General features: G+C 29.6%; 1 protein-coding gene across 5 annotated transcripts in view; it reads right to left on the bottom strand.

Annotated features, from left to right (window-relative positions):
- The window catches only part of LOC142321352 (ATPase family AAA domain-containing protein 2B-like), a 189,627-nt gene that overhangs the window by 112,252 nt on the left and 58,446 nt on the right, over window positions 1-18,929 (bottom strand). For all 5 annotated transcript variants that reach the window (XR_012755606.1, XM_075359372.1, XM_075359383.1 and 2 more), the window contains exons 10-13: window positions 18,207-18,475; window positions 6,761-6,909; window positions 5,269-5,439; window positions 2,918-2,995 (exon numbers count right to left, since the gene is read on the bottom strand). Coding sequence is in view for 4 of the 5 variants with exons in the window: in XM_075359372.1 (XP_075215487.1) it covers window positions 2,918-2,995; window positions 5,269-5,439; window positions 6,761-6,909; window positions 18,207-18,475 (667 nt within the window). In the remaining variant the exon portion in view is untranslated. The remainder of the gene's footprint in view (window positions 1-2,917; window positions 2,996-5,268; window positions 5,440-6,760; window positions 6,910-18,206; window positions 18,476-18,929) is intronic.

Below are 18,929 nucleotides of genomic sequence, written 5' to 3'. Positions count from 1 at the left end.
CCATATCATATTTTGATGAGTCTTCATCAAGTCCTCCATTAACTGCATCCTGAAATTACTTTTTCTTTTTTTCTACATTATATGCTTCTACTTTCCTCACTTTTGTATTTTCCAGATTTATTTAATACAATTCAGTTTCTAATGTTAACCAGTACCAAACAGTGGTTTGAATCTATATCTACACCTCACTTTGTTTTAACATCCACTACAATTGCTTGATATCTTATAACAACATGATCTATTTGATTTCTTGTCTGGTCGTCAAGTGAAATTCACGTCACCTTATGAATATCCTTTTGTGGCAATATTGTACTCTTCACCACAGGTTCGTAGAAATTGCAAATTCAATCAGCCATAACCACTCTCATTTGACTCTTGGTGCAGACTATGCCCACTTATTATATCTCTGTAATAGTCCTCCATTCCAATCTTTGCATTAAAATCCCCAATAACAATTTTAGTATTCTAGGAAGGGACCACATTGTACACACTAGCTAGCCAATGATAGAAATACTGCTTCTCCTCTTCACACTTAACTTCTGTTGACACATGTACTTTATAACTTATTCATCATCATTAATCTACCTATCAGCTATCTTTTTCTTAACATTAAAATAAAAAAAGCACATCATATTCAAAGTTAACGTTAATCATCAAGGTCATTTTGATAGCTCTCTCTGTACCAAAGTAAAATTTGGATCTCCTTACTCCATAATAGCAGAGAAATAGTAAACCCAGAAAGAGGAAATTTCAGTAATAATATTTTTCATAATCAAAATAAACTTCACTGAAAAGAGATTATCACAATGACACTTTTATCAATCATAACAATATAGCAATTTAAAGTGTTATTTCAAATTAATTTTTATTTTAACTTTGTTTTTAAAAACAATTTTCTGTCTTTGATGGAACAGTAGATAAATTTTCCTCTTCGGCTAACATACCCTGGGTATGTTACTAGTTGGAAAACAATTTATTATAAAGAGTATATTATTATATTGTGTTGTAGTTTTGTGCATAACTGTATATCACCTAGTAACATCCCTACCCCCAACACGGCAAGGATTATAGAGGTGGAATATAACAATTAAAGCAAAAATGTTATTTTTAAAATCATACTGCAAAAAACTCATATAAACTCAAAATGTAATTTGGTTAAATTTATTGATGAAATAATAATATTTATAAAAAATAAATAAATAAAGATAACATCTGAATGATAATATAATCTTAAGTATAACATCCCAAGGACAATCACTTCCAACTTTCTCCCTGTTGGCTGCTGCTTTACTGCACTTAAAACCACCAAGCAAAGCCAACCAATGAAGCTATTATAACCCTTTAATTGCTTTAATAACCCTAGAAAGGGCCAACACATCCTGACAGCTAATTCATTTTACAATGGTTTATAACCCATAAATCTTTTGGTTTATTAAGCTTTTTGAGGCACAAGATCTACATTAGCATTCTTTCACCAGAAATAAAAAATTAACGGGCCACCAGCTGAAGAAATCAAAAAAAAAATTAAATTGCTATCTATAAAAAAATGTTATAATGGTTTGCATTTCATAAATTTTCTTGTCTTAACTTTAATAAATATTAATAAAAATATTATTTAAAACTTTCTTGCTATTTAAATAATTAAACCACGAATCCTGTCGGTTACAAATAGTATGTAGCAATAGCACTGAAATAACATTATAACAATGCAATCACCATCCAATATATTCAATTTGATACTAGTTTGTGGTTTGTCAGGAAGAAATGTCAGTGGGTAGTGTGTAGATAATGTCTAAGTAAACACCAGCATTATTTTCCACTTCACGATCTTCTGAATCACCATCAAATGTTCCTTCACTGAAATTGTCAATAAATTCAAATTTTGCAGTTCCTTCATCTGATGAGCGTAAAGTTTCTAATGAATTTATATAGTTAACATTAAACAATTCATCACTACGGAACAAACCTTCTGAATCTATAACACTACTATTAATTTTATGAGCCAAGTTCCACTCTTTTACCACTTGGAAATTTTTTAACTACAACTTTGTATTTATATTACTATTACTGGAGAGACCAGAATAACAGAGTTTAAATTATTTATGCTTTTTTAAATTTCTACAATATGAGTACTGCACATGTTGTATGTGTTGAAATAAATGGTTGAATAAACATTACTGTTCAAATATAAGCATTCTAACTGTTTATTTACATATAAATATATATAATGATAGATGTCTATTATATCTGTAATGTACATAATTTTTTCTTAATCTACATGAAGTGGATTGAAAACAATTCCCACCCCGCCAGAATTTTTATTTGCAAGGATACTTCTCAACCAATGGAAACAGGTCTCTGGGAGATCCCCTACTCGGTAGGGCATCCAATCCATAAAATTAACGCTAGCTACTTAAATTAAAAAGGAGTTGAGTAGATAAAATTATAGTGAGACTGGTTATCTGATATCTTATCTTCTAAAGAGAAGCTTACCATTTTGATATCAGGCTAGTTACTAAATAACTAAGAAGTTATTCAAAGAGAACAGGGTTTTTAAAATAACTGTTAAAAAATAAAGCAGCTTTTACAAAGTATGACATGAATGAGTAGACACTAGATCTGGTCAAACACAACTCTATTCCAACCCTTAGGTGCAAAAAAAATATATGGATATGCTAATAATAAGTCATATTTTCAATATTTGAAAATTTACTTTAATATTCTGTTAATAATTATTTACACACTTTTAATATTACACTTTGTAATATTACACACTTTTCTGAATAACATGTGTGGTACCACTGTATACTACTTCATGAAATCTAATGGATAAAAATAATTTTTTTTTAAAAAAGGTTAGAACTCCAAAGTTTGTACTAAAGTAAGTACTTTAAGAAATTTTTAAACAGTTATTTACCTTATGGCCAGGTAAAGGAAACAAAAGTTCTCTGTCAAATCGACCAGGTCTTCTCAAGGCTGGATCAATAGCATCTATCTGCAATATAAAACAATGGACTGATAAACTGTCTGATCATATATTGAAAAAAAAATGTTCAATAATTCATCAGACTACTGTGCAAACATACTTTCACAAAATACAATTATTATTTTGCTGCACAAAAAACACTGATATACTGGTATTATTTCTTCAAGCACAAAGGTAATTTTAAATACTCAAATGAAAAATGTAGTAATTAAAATTTCTGCAATCATCCAGTATACATAATCCAAATATCTAAAAAGAAAACAAAGTAGCAAAATAAGAAAATTCATTTTTTAATAAATTAAAATACAAGTAAAAGTATTTGCTGAAATTTAATTTTTGTAGATTCATATTATTCCTCTGTACTGTTAAATTATGTTACAACAAACCACCTAGTACAAAATATTGAGATATATCTTACCATACATTTTTATGAGAGATAGATCCTGCATTCTCAAAGAGGATGTGGGATCCTGCAAAAGCACTGTCATGAAAAATTAAAGTAAGATATGTCTTATCTCAATATTGTGTATAAGATGCTCTATGTAATAGAATTTAAACATAATCAAAAGTATATATAAAACTTATCTATGAGGGCTATTTTTTAAGTAAGGTCTATTTTTTAATACAACCAAAAACTTTTTTTTTTTTATTTCACTCTACACTTTATGCTACTTTTCTACATAGTTACCTTGTTTGTTTAAATATTTATCATAGTGTTTTACTAAATTATTTATGCCCATGTCATAGAAATCAGCCACCTGTGAATACAATCAGTTTTCAATCGTTTTCACTTCTTCATCAGTGTCAAATAACTGGACCACCAAGAAACTACTTCAGGTAGTGGAACAGGTGGTAATCGCTAGACGTAAGGTCCATACTGTAAGGTGGGTGGTCCATTTGCTCCCATCCAAAAGATCTGATTAACCCTAGAGTTTGAGCAGCAGAATGAGGTCGTACACTGTCAAGCAGCAACAAAACTCCAAATGACAGAAGGCCACATTGCTTATTCTGTATGGCATGCCAGAGCTTCGTCCAAGTCTCACATTTAATGAGTTTATTCCTTTGGGCATAAAATCGACTAACAGAACACCATGTCTATCCCAAAACAACAGCTGCCATAATCTTGTGTGTTGATACTGTCTGTTTGGCTTTCATTTTGACTGGTGATGTTGTGTGTCACCAATCCATTGCTGCCAATTGATGCTGGAATAATGTGAGAAACACATTTCTCATTCCTCGTGACACTGTGGTCCAAAGGTTCATCTCCTTCCTCACTGTATGAGGTGAAAAATGTTAAAGCACTAGCCGTTCTCCTTTTCAGGTGTTCTTCAGAAAGCAGCCTTTGCTATCACTCATTGAATTAAGTCCATAAACCTCACATATCTGGGGATGAATGTCCACTACTGACATGTTCCTTGTGGTCAAAATTGAATCACGGACTGTATTTCACAATCGGTGAACCGCTCAATTTGAAACATTTCAACTTCACAATATAAAGCGTACACAGTGATTCTACGAGGTAAGCATGCACTTTTCTAAATATAGCACGCAAAATTTACATAGCTCAAGCCAATCAGACCTTGCTTAAAAATCAGCCCTTGTAATATACAATATATAACTTTTTGTTTAGTTAACAAATCTTACACACGCAAACTTCTATTGATAATTTCTTTTTTATTCTTCTTTCAGTTTTCTTGCTAACAGAGGAGAAAGTGTAGATTTTAAAACTGTTTATGCTAATATGGTAAAGATAGTGTTATTGAATAAAACCATACAAGTAAATCAAGAATATAATACAATATATTAGTAAATAAGTGTAGATTATAAAAAAATAATATGTTAAATTCTTTCTTTTGTCCATACACACAATTTTATGTATTAATTACAGTTTGGAAAAAGTAATACACTATTCAGCACAGAATCCCACACAAAAACATTATTATTAAATTAATCAAGTGATCATTTTTTTTTTAAATTATACACTAACCAGCATAAAAGGCCACATAACCTTAATGTAACTGTTTAGCTAATTATATTGCCAAAAATACTATATGAAGTTAATCATGCCAATTTTGATTTTGTGTTTTCAGGATTCTATATACTAATTATTTTTAATTAACTACATTTTCATTCATGCCAGCATTTTCATTCTGAATTCCTAAAAATACATTCTAAACAGAAACAAAAACTCCACTGTTTATTGAAAAGTACTTCAAATTATATACTCAATGTCATTTTTGTATCTAGCTACATTAAAAAATATTTTCATTAAATATAATTACCCGATTAGTTGCACCAATTACAACAATATCTCCTCTATCGTCTAGCCCATCCATAAGGGCAAGCATAGTTGAAACAATACTAGCATGTATTTGATCTTGTTTAGCTGATCTTACTGGGGCAAGACCATCTATTTCATCAAAAAAGATAATTGATGGCCTTGACTGATGAGCCTGTAAACAATGAAATAAAAATACTTAAAGACAGCTTACACATTCACTAAAGTAAATTAATTACCTCTATTTTACAAGTTACTATAATACACCAATGAAAAACAGTAATAAATCTTACCAAGTAACCATATCTTTACCACTTAATATATGATAAGTATCTTAAGTGTGATTAGATAAAAGTACCATTTTAAAATAATAATGATAAAAATACATTTTCCAAAATTTTTGGCAATGCAAATTCTATGAAACATGTTTAAACTTTATTACTTGAAAAGATACTCACTTTCAAATTCTGAAAAGGCAGAAATTTTTTTAATGTGTCTACCAAATTTCAAAGTAATTAATTATTTAAGCAATTTTGTAAAAATATTTTTTTAAAGGGATTTCTGAGATCACTGATTATAAATGTGATGTTATAAGACAATGTATAAGAAAAAAATTACAAATAATTAGCCTAAACCCCAAAATAATGTATTTTAAGTGAAAACTCCATATTTTAAATGAGCTGAATAATTTACATTTAATAAGATAAATATTCAAATTACTGAAATATAATTTTTTTTTAAAAATCCAGATTCTATGAAAACATAAGGCTTCATTCTTGGAGTTCCTATATAATGTATTATTAAATAAAATATTTATTTATTTGATGTAAGGCATTTGCAAAAAAAACTCCTGAATTGTGTAAAAGTAGAATATATAAACACAACACTAACTATAATAGATATATAAAAATATCCTATGTTAACCTTAGGAGATAAATATTTTATACATATATAATATTATTAATATGTTTTTAACAGCTCGAGTAGCCTATTTATCTAGTATACAACTGATCTTTCTTATTATGAGAATCTAGGATAGTTCTACTACAAAGGATAATATGTAAACATTTAATACAGATTTTACATACTTTGTACCATAATCATAATTTTTAATAACTACTTTATTTATTAAAAAAACAAAGAGCTTCACATAAATTCTAACACATTTTACTGATCAGGCTACACGTAACTCAAAAACCAAAATTTTTACAATTTTAAATTAGAGAATACAAGCTACAAAATTCCAGTAGCTTACAATTTCAGCATTCAAAATTTGATATACAATGTCTATAATAATTTCTGACTTAACAAGTTTTCATTAAAAAAACCTATAAATGTTAACAAACACACAATTTGCATTAAAAAAAAAACTTTCTTCCAATACAGCTTAAAACAAATAACATACAGTAACTGAATAATTAAAATTTCATTAAGATACATTACAAGCTCATTAATATGTAATAACAAAAAATGTTTTTTTATTGTAACATCCTTACCTGTTCAAATAACAACCTAAGTTGTCTTTCGGATTCTCCAACCCATTTACTAAGGCAATCAGCACCCTTCCTCATAAAAAATGAAACTTTTCTATCCCCTTGACTGCATTCATTTGCCAGGGCTCGTGCTATAAGTGTCTTACCAGTGCCTGAAAAATTTGTTTTATAGAGATCATATTCATCTGTATTAATAGCAAAACACAGAAGAACAATAATGTAAATTGATGAGTGCTTTGCTATTATCATTAGACTGCTAAGTAAATTAGTAATAGTAATTTACCATTTATAATCCAACAATGTGGAAGAAATCAGAATGCTTACTTATAAACCCATTTGTAGCAAGAAAGTAATTATGTGAAGCTCCATTAAAACTAGTCAAGCATATGATTCTTGCAAGACTGAATTTTTAGGCTGAAAAAATTACATTCATCTACACTAATGTTAAAAATGTAACAGATTTTAATAGTTTACAACAAATTTCACTCGAAGCAATTATGGCAATCAAATTATATGCACCATTTTATTTAAGTCCTACTTTACTTGTGTCTTATACTTATTTTTTAATTTACTTTACTTTTATATCTTAACAAGTTTGTTAGAAAGGTAAATGATTACTGACCAAGACAATAGTAATGTAATCTCAATAGTGAGAGAGATTACATCATCATTCCATCTAGCTTTAATGGTATCTATTTCCCTTAGCATAAAATGTTTACTAACACAGATAACACTATGAGTATGTAAATGTTAAAAAGATAAACCTTAAAACTTTTAGTACCCTTTAACTGCACTGTTCTTTCTAGTTGAGCTTCTACATACAGCAAGTACAGACATGTACTGCTGTATTATACTCCCAAGGTTTTCCCTTGAATGTCTCTTCTTTTGAATTTCTTTCTTTTTTTTAGTTACTCTCCTAGTATTTGTTTCATTTTTTTTAATAGTTTTATTGTTTAAAAAATTATTTTATTCCAAAAAATAAAGACTGATAGAACATGTGTATTTCACTATAAGATTTAACAATATATGAAGGTATGCAGTATATACCTCTTAATGCCTTTAAGTGACAGTTCTCTGCACCAGCTGTAAAGCTGAACTTAATATTGCCATGTTTTTAAGGATACAAAATACACGCAGATTTTCAATATTAAGAAAGACTAAAAGTTCCAATTTTATTTTATAAGCTGCACTTTATTAAATTTTGATAGGTATATCCAAATATATTTCAATGTTTTTTAATTTATGCATACAGCTCTCTATTATTTTTGCAACTACCTTCAGTGAAATGGGTAAAAAAAGGCTTAAATCTCTTGGTGTTACGTTTAAAAGATGTCATATTAAATAAACATATTAAAGATGTCATATTTAAATAAATGGGCAGTTTGTAATTAAAAATTAACAGTTTTTTCTAATTTTTTTTTTTTTATAATGGCTAAAACCATCATAAACATATTAATTATTTTTGTTTTATGTTTCATTATTAATCATACTTGCTTATAAAGATTCTGAATAATTAAAACTATAGATTTATGTTTTTGTCAAAAACAATGAGAAAAATTAAAAATTTAATTTTTAATATATAAGATTTTTAAATTCAAAAACCTAATGGAATTAACAAACATTTCACAATAACAAAACTAAATGAAAAACCCCACAATTATTAAATACTCATCTTTTTTGCCAGGACAAAATTATTTTCTCTTCATTTCATGTTTTTCTACAAAAACTAATTTAGAACAATTTCATTAAATTATAAAGGAAATCTCTTTTAGAACTAAAAAAAAATTAAATAAATAAAAAACTATTTTAATGGCTAATTTTGTTTTAAATTTTTAAAAAACCCTTCTTTTCCAATTTATTTTAGTTTCTAAAATAATGTTTTAAAGGTGTGGCCTCCATGATGGTGTGGCTGGATAGCTCTGATAAAGTGCTATCCAGCCACACCATCCATTTCGAGTGATCGGATTACAGGATGCCTGACAGTATGAAGTTATAAGGTAAATCGGAACATCGCAGGAACCTTTCCAAATATAAAAATAAAAGAAAGTATTTTTTTTGGAATATATAATATTAACTCTTTAATCTAAGTAAGCAAACTTAAACAATTAACCACCAAACTACACAGACTAAATATCTCAATACTGCCACTTCAAAAAACCAGATTCTTAATGAAAACATTTTTGAATCTGATAGCTTTAAAATTTTGAAGGAAAAGTTGGCAAACGAGCAATGAAAAACCTGTCATATCTTGGAACAGATTTTATGATCAGCAAAAAAATTTAGATTCAAAGGTTTAAAGGCAAGATTATCACTTCTGACCATCAAATTATTAAATAAAAAATACACAATAATTAACAGTCTTATTCCACTCTATTAACGCGCTGATAAATATTGATAATAAAACCAATTCAGAAAAAGTCGAAGAATTCTGGGACGAATTAGAAGAAATCCTAAAAATCCCAATAAATCATGTAAAACATTTTGCTATAAGATTTCAATGCTCAACTTTCCAACATAAATGGTAAATAACAAGCTCACAAGAGAACAAACAAGATTGGTGAAAGACTAGTCAAACTCTGCGAATGCTTAAACTTAAAAATCATGTGAAAACATTTTAAAGCCAAGCAAAGCAAAAAGAAAACTTGGCAATCTTGATGAATTTCAACTTGATCAAGTAGCCCATCTCTCAAAATTTTCAGATTCAAAATGTCGAAGTGAAAAAAGCCATAAATGTAACTTCATATCATTAATCTCCCAAATCAAGATAAATTCATCTATTATTAAAAAAAAAAACAACACATCAAAATTCCCAAATCTAATAATGAAGCCCTTTTAAATGAAAAGACAGAATTTCAACATAAACCAAACACACCAAAAAATTGGGGTGATGTCACTCTAAATTGAATTACACCTGCCCAAGAAATTACACCATTAAACTTTCACAAAAGAACACACCTGGTGGAACAAAGAATATGAAAATGCAATTAAGAAAGGTTTCTAGCCTGGTAAAAATGAAATGCAAACAAAAATCAGGAAAATTTAGAAAAAGTCCAGATTAAGAAAAATAGCACACCAAAAATTTGGGAAAATTAGGAGAAAACACACAACAGAACAAATGGAAGAAAAACAGAAAAATGATGCAAGATCAATTTACAGGGAATTTAAGAATAAAATCAATGGTTACTCAATTCCAAGTTTTAACTTCAAAAGATAAAATGGCATACTAGCCTTGGAACAAGAAAAATTCTAAGATCCTGGTTGAATATTTTAAAAAATTATTAAACTGTGAAAAACCCAAAGAAAAACTGAACTTAAGCTTCACAACACAGAATAAATCTTTTTCCACCCAGACAAGGAAAAATTAAAAATGTGATTAGCTTGCTAAAAACAACATAGCATCAGGTGAGGATGATGTAATCACAGAATTATGGAAGCTTGCAATGAGAAATTCATAACAGAAACAATCAAACTCTTCCAGAAAATTTGAACAAAAGAAAATATTCCAAATGATTGGCTTGTCGCACTAAATCATCCAATGCAAAAAGACTCAAAAACTGATGTCAATAACTACAGAGGAACCTCACTATTATCTGTCGCTTATAAAATATTTTCCAAACTGCATTTTAACACACGTGAACCACAGATTGACTCGAAGTTTGACAAATATCAAGGTGGATTCAGAAGAAGTAGATCTTGTACAGAACAAATCTTCAGTCTAAAAATGATATTAAAATACTACAACACACGACCAAAAAACATCTTTATTTCATTCATTGATTTTCAAAAGGCATACAAATTCAGTAGATAGCAAAACCATATTTGACATATTAAAAAAATATAAAGTTGACCCAAAAACACATAGATTTAATAAAACTCATTAACCAACACTATCTAAATCAACTTTCTACATGAAGTCAGCTAACCATCAAAACTAAACAACATAAAAATCATGAAAGTGATTTTTTTTTCTTGATCCAAATTAAAACAGGGCTAAATCAAGGAGGAGATGGTCTTTCACAAATGCTTTTCAACTTGGTTTTAGTCATGAAAACTTTCTGGGAAAATAATGACTCAAGTGCAAAAATAAAAAAGTCAGAATGTCAAGATTGAATGTCTATCCTTCTGCCTATGACTTAGCACTCTTTGCAGAATCAGAACAGGAAGCAATCAACCGACTGAAAAGAAGTAGCTAAAAAAACAGGCTTGCAGATCTTTTTAAAAGCAGACTACAAAAAATTATGCCAAAATTACAATCACAAGTCATTTAAAATATATTGTAAGAAATAATTAATACAAACAGAACAGATAAACTAGAAATTAAAACCAAAAAATAGATATCAGAACTAAACTGTTACACTAAAAATACTTTTAAATAAATAAAAATAACCTTTCTATAAATACAAAAAATTAAGATATTATAGCACAGTTGTAAGACATTATCTTGTATGGCATGGAAACTACGAATATAACTTAATAGAAAATCTACTAAAGATACAAAGAATTTTAAGAAGACTTTATGATCCAAGAAGATCATACACCGAGAGCAAATAAAGAGATTATGATAAAATTGAAGATCTGGAAGTAACAATAAGAAAACAATGACTAAAATTTTATGGACACATGGTCCAAATGAACCAATCAAGGCTAAACAAATAGATTTTCAATAAACTTATGAACGTCAATGTTAAACAGATGAAAGAAGAGCTCAAAAAATTTAATATTACAAAAAATGACCGTCTAGATCAGTGGTTCCCAAACTTTTCTGAATCGTGGCACCCTTTCCAAGTCACAGCGCCCTTTTTTCAATTAAATTTTTCTATGGCGCTCTAACCTAAGTAAAAAAAGTATGACTACTCGTAAGAGATAAAAATAAATAAATCATGTATCTTAATTATGTTTTTACTTTATTAACATTAAATTAATAATCATAAATGTCTTGGTTCTATAAATTATGAAGCTTTTACAATATTTGGTGGCACCCCTGTGAAAATGCCACAGCTCCCCAGGGTGCTACAGTGCACAGTTTGGGAATCATTGATCTAGATTAAAAAGAATACAAAAAAAACATTTTTGAATTAAGGTTCCTGTAGAGGAAAAATATTCCAAGGACAGGTGGTCAACGATCTCTATGGTGAATGAGGAAGAAATTCCCAAAGTAGAGGGTGGAAGAGCCTAGGAGGTAGGTCTCTGAAAGAAACCTGGGACAAGTCCAAAGGTTCCAAGATGGCAGTCCCACCACTAGGCTATCCAACAAGGCATTGCTAGCGCTTTTAGAAGAAAATTTTTATACTCGCATGTTTCAAAGGAAAAAGCTAAACAGGAATAAAAATGGAATGACAAAATTTGAAGATTTTGGAATAACGGAAATACTTAATTTAATTACTTGAACGTAAGAGATTTGGCCCGAAATGAGAGTGAACCGTATCAGATTTTAAAGGATCAGGGAATAAACATTGTAGTGATTACAGAAATAGAAAAGAAACTTAAAGGAAAATTTGATGTTGATGATTATGTAATGCTGTACGGTGGAGTTTCACAAAATGTGAAAGCTTGCTCAGGTGTCGCTGAGTTGGTTGATCAGAAGTAGAGAAACAAAATAAAATCTTATACCTTTGTTAATGAGCGAGTAATTGTGATTCAATTTAAAATCAATAGAGGAAGTTTATGCGTGATTGGTGTGTATGCTCTAATGAATGGTAGAGACAGATTCTGAATTATTTTACAATCAGTAACAGAAGGAATTTGACAAATACATTAGGAAGGATCATTGCTGGATCTTAATGTTATGATAGGTGGACAACCTATTGATGATATAATGGACTTTTGGAGAAAGTCAATGAAAATGGCTTGAAATTGAGAGAATTCACAGCTACCGATTAAAAGTGATGAATATCTTTTACAGAAAAGACATTAACAAATACACCTAATCAGCAAGAGGTCTTAAGTCATTGATAGATTATGTGATTGGTAATTCTCAGATTAGGGACACTAATCCGTTCAGGAGTCTGGACATAAACAGTGACCACTACATGGTAATATTTAAAACCAAAATTTGGACAAGATGTAGGAAATATCAGAACATCACTCCTGGGAAAAAGGAAGAAGTCTACAAGGTCTACTTGCTTCAACAGGAAAGTATTCATCACATGTTTCAGAATAGATTGACCAGTATACACTCATAGGATACATAGGATAAAGGAAGAATAAAAAATATTACATCTTTTATTACAAGTAGCTAATGAGGTGCTAGGTAAGAAATTTATAAATAAACCTGAGAGGTTTCAGAATATGGAACAAAGAAATAAAACAAGCAACTGATGATAAGCAGAGGGCTTACTGTCTGAATCTAAAGGAACTTTGATTTGAAGGTCTATAAGTTGGAGCAGAATACTGCTAAGAATATCATTCACAGGCAGATGATCAGTCATGGGTATTAGTAATATAGGGGATGATGTTCATGTGCGACAGGCTGTAGCTTATAAAATAATGAAACATCTCAATCAGGAAGTGAAGGAAACAGTTCATTTGAACTTATTTTAAAACTCAATGGATAGAACATTACAAAAATCTGTTAACAGTGTAGATGAAATAACATTTCATGACTTATAAAAATCTATCACGTCCATAAAAAACAAAAACACAGTAAGATTAGATGGTTTAAGCTCAGAGCTAATTAAAAACCACTAGCACATTCTTTAATCTGACTTTTATTTGCCATTATATCTGATGTTTTGCTACTGTAGGCAAGTTTTCGGAAGATTCAATCCTGTGTTGATAATGTGTTTGAAATTACTGACAGAAAAGAAATCTTGTCTTCTTCACATCTTGTCTTCAATGATTATAAAAAGGCTTTTTATAGGGTAAAAAGGTAGCTTCTGTGTAATATTATGAATAAGAGGATCAAAATCATCTCATAGAAGTTGTTGAGAGTATGTATTACAACACAAGAATATTGTTGGATATGAGAAGAGAGCTGTCTGAAAAAAATTATATTAATCAGGGAGCATGACAAGGTTGTACTGTATTTCCTATACTTTTTAATACATATTGATAATATTGACATGTGTTGGAAATTGATGGGAAATCCAGGGATTGAGATTGATTGTGTATTTTTAAATACAATCCTGTTTGATGGCAATTAAATTATAATTCAGTAAATGAGTTCAAACTTCAGTAATCTGTGTTTAAACTGCAACAGGTTTGTTTGGGGTGTAAAATGTAGCTCTCAATATAGAAGACAAAAACTATTGCTTTCTGAGGAAAATATCCAGTTCGTACAAAGATAGTTTTAGATAAGAAATTAAAATATGTATCTCATTTCTGTTATCTTTGATGTGACATAATATGTGACACTAATAAAGATATTGATCAGAAGTTTAGTTTGTTAATTTGTGGAACAATCTGACGTACATTGACTAAGAAAACAAGGTAAGAGATCCGATTGAAATTTTACAAAACCATGGCTACACCTGTTTCATTATTTGGTTTGGAGACAGTAGAAGACATTTAAAAAATATTTAAATGTTGGAAATGCATTTTCTGAGGTCAGTGAAGAGGTGTTCAAAACTAGATAAAATCTTTAATAAAAACTTTTAGAAGGAATTTTTTTTGTCTTCAGTCATTTGATTGGTTTGATGCAGCTCTCCAAGATTCCCTATCTAGAGCTACTGATTTCATTTCAGTATACTCCCTATATCCCACATGCCTAACAATTTGTTTTACAGATTTTAAACATTGCTTGCCTGCAAAATTTTTTCCTTCTACCTGTCCCTCCAGCATTACAGCGACTATTCCAGGATGCCTTAATATGAGGCCTATAAGTCTGTCTCTTCTTTTAACTATATTTTTCCAAATGCTTCTTTCTTCATTGATTTGCCGCAACACCTCTTCTTCATTTGTCACTTTATCCACCCATCTGATTTTTAACATTCTTCTATAGCACCACATTTCACAAGCTTCTAATCTTTTCTTCTCCAGTATGCCGATCGTCCAAGTTTCACTTCCATATAAAGCAATGCTCCAAACATATACTTTAAAAATCTTTTCTTGACATTTAAATTAATTTTTGATGTAAACAAATTATATTTCTGGCTGAAGGCTCATTTCACCTGTACAACATTTTATATCGCTCCTGCTTCATCCATCTTTAGTAATTCTACTTCCTAAATAACAAAATTCTTCTACCTCCATAATCTTTTCTCTTCCTATTTTCACATTCAGTGGTCCACCTTCGTTATTTCTACTATATTTCATTACTTTCGTTTAGTTCTTGTTTATTTTCATGCGGTAATTCTTGCGTAGGACTTCATTCATGCCATTCATTGTTCCTTCTAGAAGGAATTAGGCTTCCAGAAGGAATTCCTTCTACAGAAGGAATTAGGCATTTTTAAATTAAATACTACGATACTAATTAATAAGGAAAGATGGCTGGCACTTCTAGAAAGAATACCAAGGAAGATATGGAAATATAAACCAGCAGGATGGAGAGATATTGGGAGACCAAGAACATATTGCTGATTGTCAATAGGTTATATCCTTTGAGACCATAAGGCAATTCACCTATATCTTGAAAGAAGAAGAAGAAGATTCTTCTTCAAGATAAGGATAGCTTTTCTATTTAAACATTAAATTACTGTTTACATTAAGTTATCAGTAATTTTCATTACTTCAATACATTTAAAACTTGTTAATCACAGTTTGCAAGATTTTCAGGTCAGTCATCATCAAAATAAAAGCATTAGCGAAACTATGAACCTAATACTCCTCAGGTTACCTATTGCAATCCCCCAACCACTTCACGTACGTAATTTATGAATAGATCAAACAATAATGGAGATAGCAACTTTGTCTTACACCTAACCATAACATATTTGGTTATGTATCATATTAGTTCTAAACACCATAAACGTTAAGTTTCTATTTACATAAAATTTATCAGTAATTTTCATTACTTCAAAAAATTTAAAACTTGTTAATGACAATTTGCAAGATTTTCAGGTCAGCCATCATCAAAATAAGAGCATCAGCATAACATAATACTCAAGTTACCTATCACAATCCCCAGCCAAGTAGGTAATTTATGAATAAATCAAACAAAAACAGAGATAGCAACCTTGTCCTCACATAATCTGATGTAATTACACAATTCAAATCAGTTAAGTTACATTTTTAAATAAAACAGAATATTTATTATTTTAACATAATCTTGTGATGCTATTAAACATTTATGTAACAACCTCATACAAGATAGTGCATAAAAAACAAACTTTTTTCATGGCAAACAAACTTTGCCATGAAATCAATAAAGCAATTAAAATTCTTACCACCCTTACACTTTTAAATTTAATATTACATGAAGATTAATATTACCTAAAGCTTACCCAAAGTGAAATTCCATCTGGAACTCATCCAAAATACTACTCCTGTATCCTTATCCTCCAACATTAACAATAAAATATCTGTAAATACTTTAGTGTGTGTCCAAGAATGGAATTGCTTCAAAATCTTTAATTGCAATGCCACTTTCTCGTAAATAGGAAGTATTACTACATTTTTCAATCGTTAGAAAACAACCTGCATTAAAATTAATTTAAATAGATGTAACACAATTGTGAAAAATTCATCGATTATCTACTTGTAGAATTCAAAGGGGAACCTGTCCAAGCCTGGAACTTAACTATTTTTAACACCAAATTTAACTTCACTTGCTGACTGGGAGGTCCAACATCTCCTCAAAAAACTAAAAGAAACACTAATTGTTTTGTTCAACATCTTGCTGATAGTAAATTAGAAAAATCTGTTCCCCCAACTTAATTTCAGTTTTTTTATTAAACTTGATATTCTTAACTAATTACCAGAAACTTGACCTTTTGCTATTCCTCACCTTTTTAGATTTATCTGTTAGTTAACAATAAAAGAAACTTTTTCCTGTATAAAATTTTATAATTTTCATTAATAAGTACTGAATTGATCAGTAGCTATTCAATAAATTAAGACCTTCTCTCTCTGTTTATTTTCTACAGTTTGAAACAAACCATTTTTGTTTCACTTGTATTACCCCATGACTATTGGAAGCATGTCTATTCGAAGTCACTCTACAGATAAACCAAATCAATAAATCTACTACCAGATTCTCATCATCTAGAAGCAGAGCCAAAAATAAGCAAACATGATGCATTCTATCCTTGTAAAATCTATAAAACTTACCATCAATTCTGTGCCAAAGCAGTTTTTGACACAGGAAGCAGAATGTCTGAATCCTTTTTAACATCTGTATCAAAAAAGTCAGTATGGTTTATGGTCTGAAAATTTTTGTAGAATAACAGTAAAAACTTTTTATTAAATTCAATATGTCTAGCAATATCTATAAGCAAACATCCCCTACTACTTATATATAAATATCCTCTATTTTTATCACTATTCTTCCTTCCATTTAAAAATACAAGATTACAAGATTTAAAATCATAAGATTGCCACACATTTCATTAATCTACACATATCCTACTTAAAGTTACATCTTCAAAGCTGCTTTTTTTTACATCTATCATCTGTATAAACACTAACTGCCTCTGGAAAATTTTGATTGTTCACAGTCCTAGTGTTGTAATCCCTTACTAAAACTCAACATCTATTTTCTCTGCTTTTACTCTAACCAATTTTACAACTTAGTGATATTGCATTTCCATTCTACCTTATTTCCAGGTAAATCATGAGGATCAAAATTGCTTCTTTACACTAAACAGCACCCAATCTTATAAATTTAAAGAACTTCCTTTTTATCTTTTAACTCTAATTTTAATGCTCAAAAGCATCTCCCTCCTTCCTCCACATCAAAGATTTAGTAGCAGGCATGTAATTATTAAATGATTACATTTAAAAATATTACCCTACACATTTACCTCTAATTCTACATGCCCAAAAGTTTAAAAGTAATAAATCACATCCTTTAAAAAATTAAAAAAACTGATTGACAACTGTTATGTTACAAACATAACTTGATAATTAAATACTATTTCTACTGTCATTGCAACCATTTCTTTAAGTTATTGATTGAGTAGGTCTTTAGCAGACAAACCCTTTCTATGCAGTAGAATTCCACCATCAAGCAAATTCATGACACTCCGTACATCTCTTCCCATTGATCTAATAATTGTTTCTATCTTGTTTACCACATACCAATCTCAAATCTTCATTAAGAATGGCCACTTCACCAGCGAACAACAAACTAGCAGTCAAGATGTAAATCATTTTAGAATTGACAAATTATAACAATTCCTTTATTAGTGTTTAGAAAATGTTTTATGTGCAATTGTTCTTTTTTTCAGAAGAAAAGTCATTTGTACAACATTATTTGTACCAAACTATTAAATAAACTTGTGTCCCCTTTCCTTGCTTGGTTTACATTTTATAAAATAAACAAATTAATTTAAAATTATAACAAAAATAATACCTGGTGGGCCATGAAAAAGTACACCTTTGGGTGGAGCAATATGAAATTTTGAAAAAACTTCAGAATATAACATTGGAAAGACAACCATCTCTTGTAAACACCGTACATGTTCTTCTAATCCACCAACATGGCTAAATCTGATTGATGTATCCAAACTGATAGGATCAACATCAGCTAACCGACCGACATTGACACCCCCAACACCATCTGTACGAGCACTTTTTGAGCCTCGATCAGTAACAGCCTCTTGGCCTACAGATGACAAACATCTATGCAACATACACACAAAAAAAATTATAATCAGCTGAAATCATATGAATATGTGCTTCAACAGAAGTAATTATACAGCAATGAAAGTAATAGGATTATTATATTAATAAAAAATTATACAAACATACTTAAAATATCAAAAAGAAACTACAGACTACTCTATTATAAGATTCTGTCTAAATTTATGGAACAAGTCTCAATAATATAGCACCAAGGAAGATCATAAAGATCATACATTCAGAACATAAAATAATTTTCAGGTTTGATTATGATCAGAAAATCATTAAGGAATTTAAGATCAGAAAACCGGATAATTACATAAACAAGCAATAATACATTCAATCTATGGTGTCTTTATACATTTAATATGATGTTTAGTAAAATTTAGCGTGATTGTAAATTTCATGTTGTTCAAATGTATTGAGATCTTATTTTTGATGTGTAAAATCGACA

The sequence above is a fragment of the Lycorma delicatula genome, chromosome 1 (assembly GCF_047948215.1).
Source record: "Lycorma delicatula isolate Av1 chromosome 1, ASM4794821v1, whole genome shotgun sequence".
Taxonomy (NCBI): domain Eukaryota; kingdom Metazoa; phylum Arthropoda; class Insecta; order Hemiptera; family Fulgoridae; genus Lycorma; species Lycorma delicatula.
This window is presented reverse-complemented; position numbering and strand designations above follow the sequence as displayed.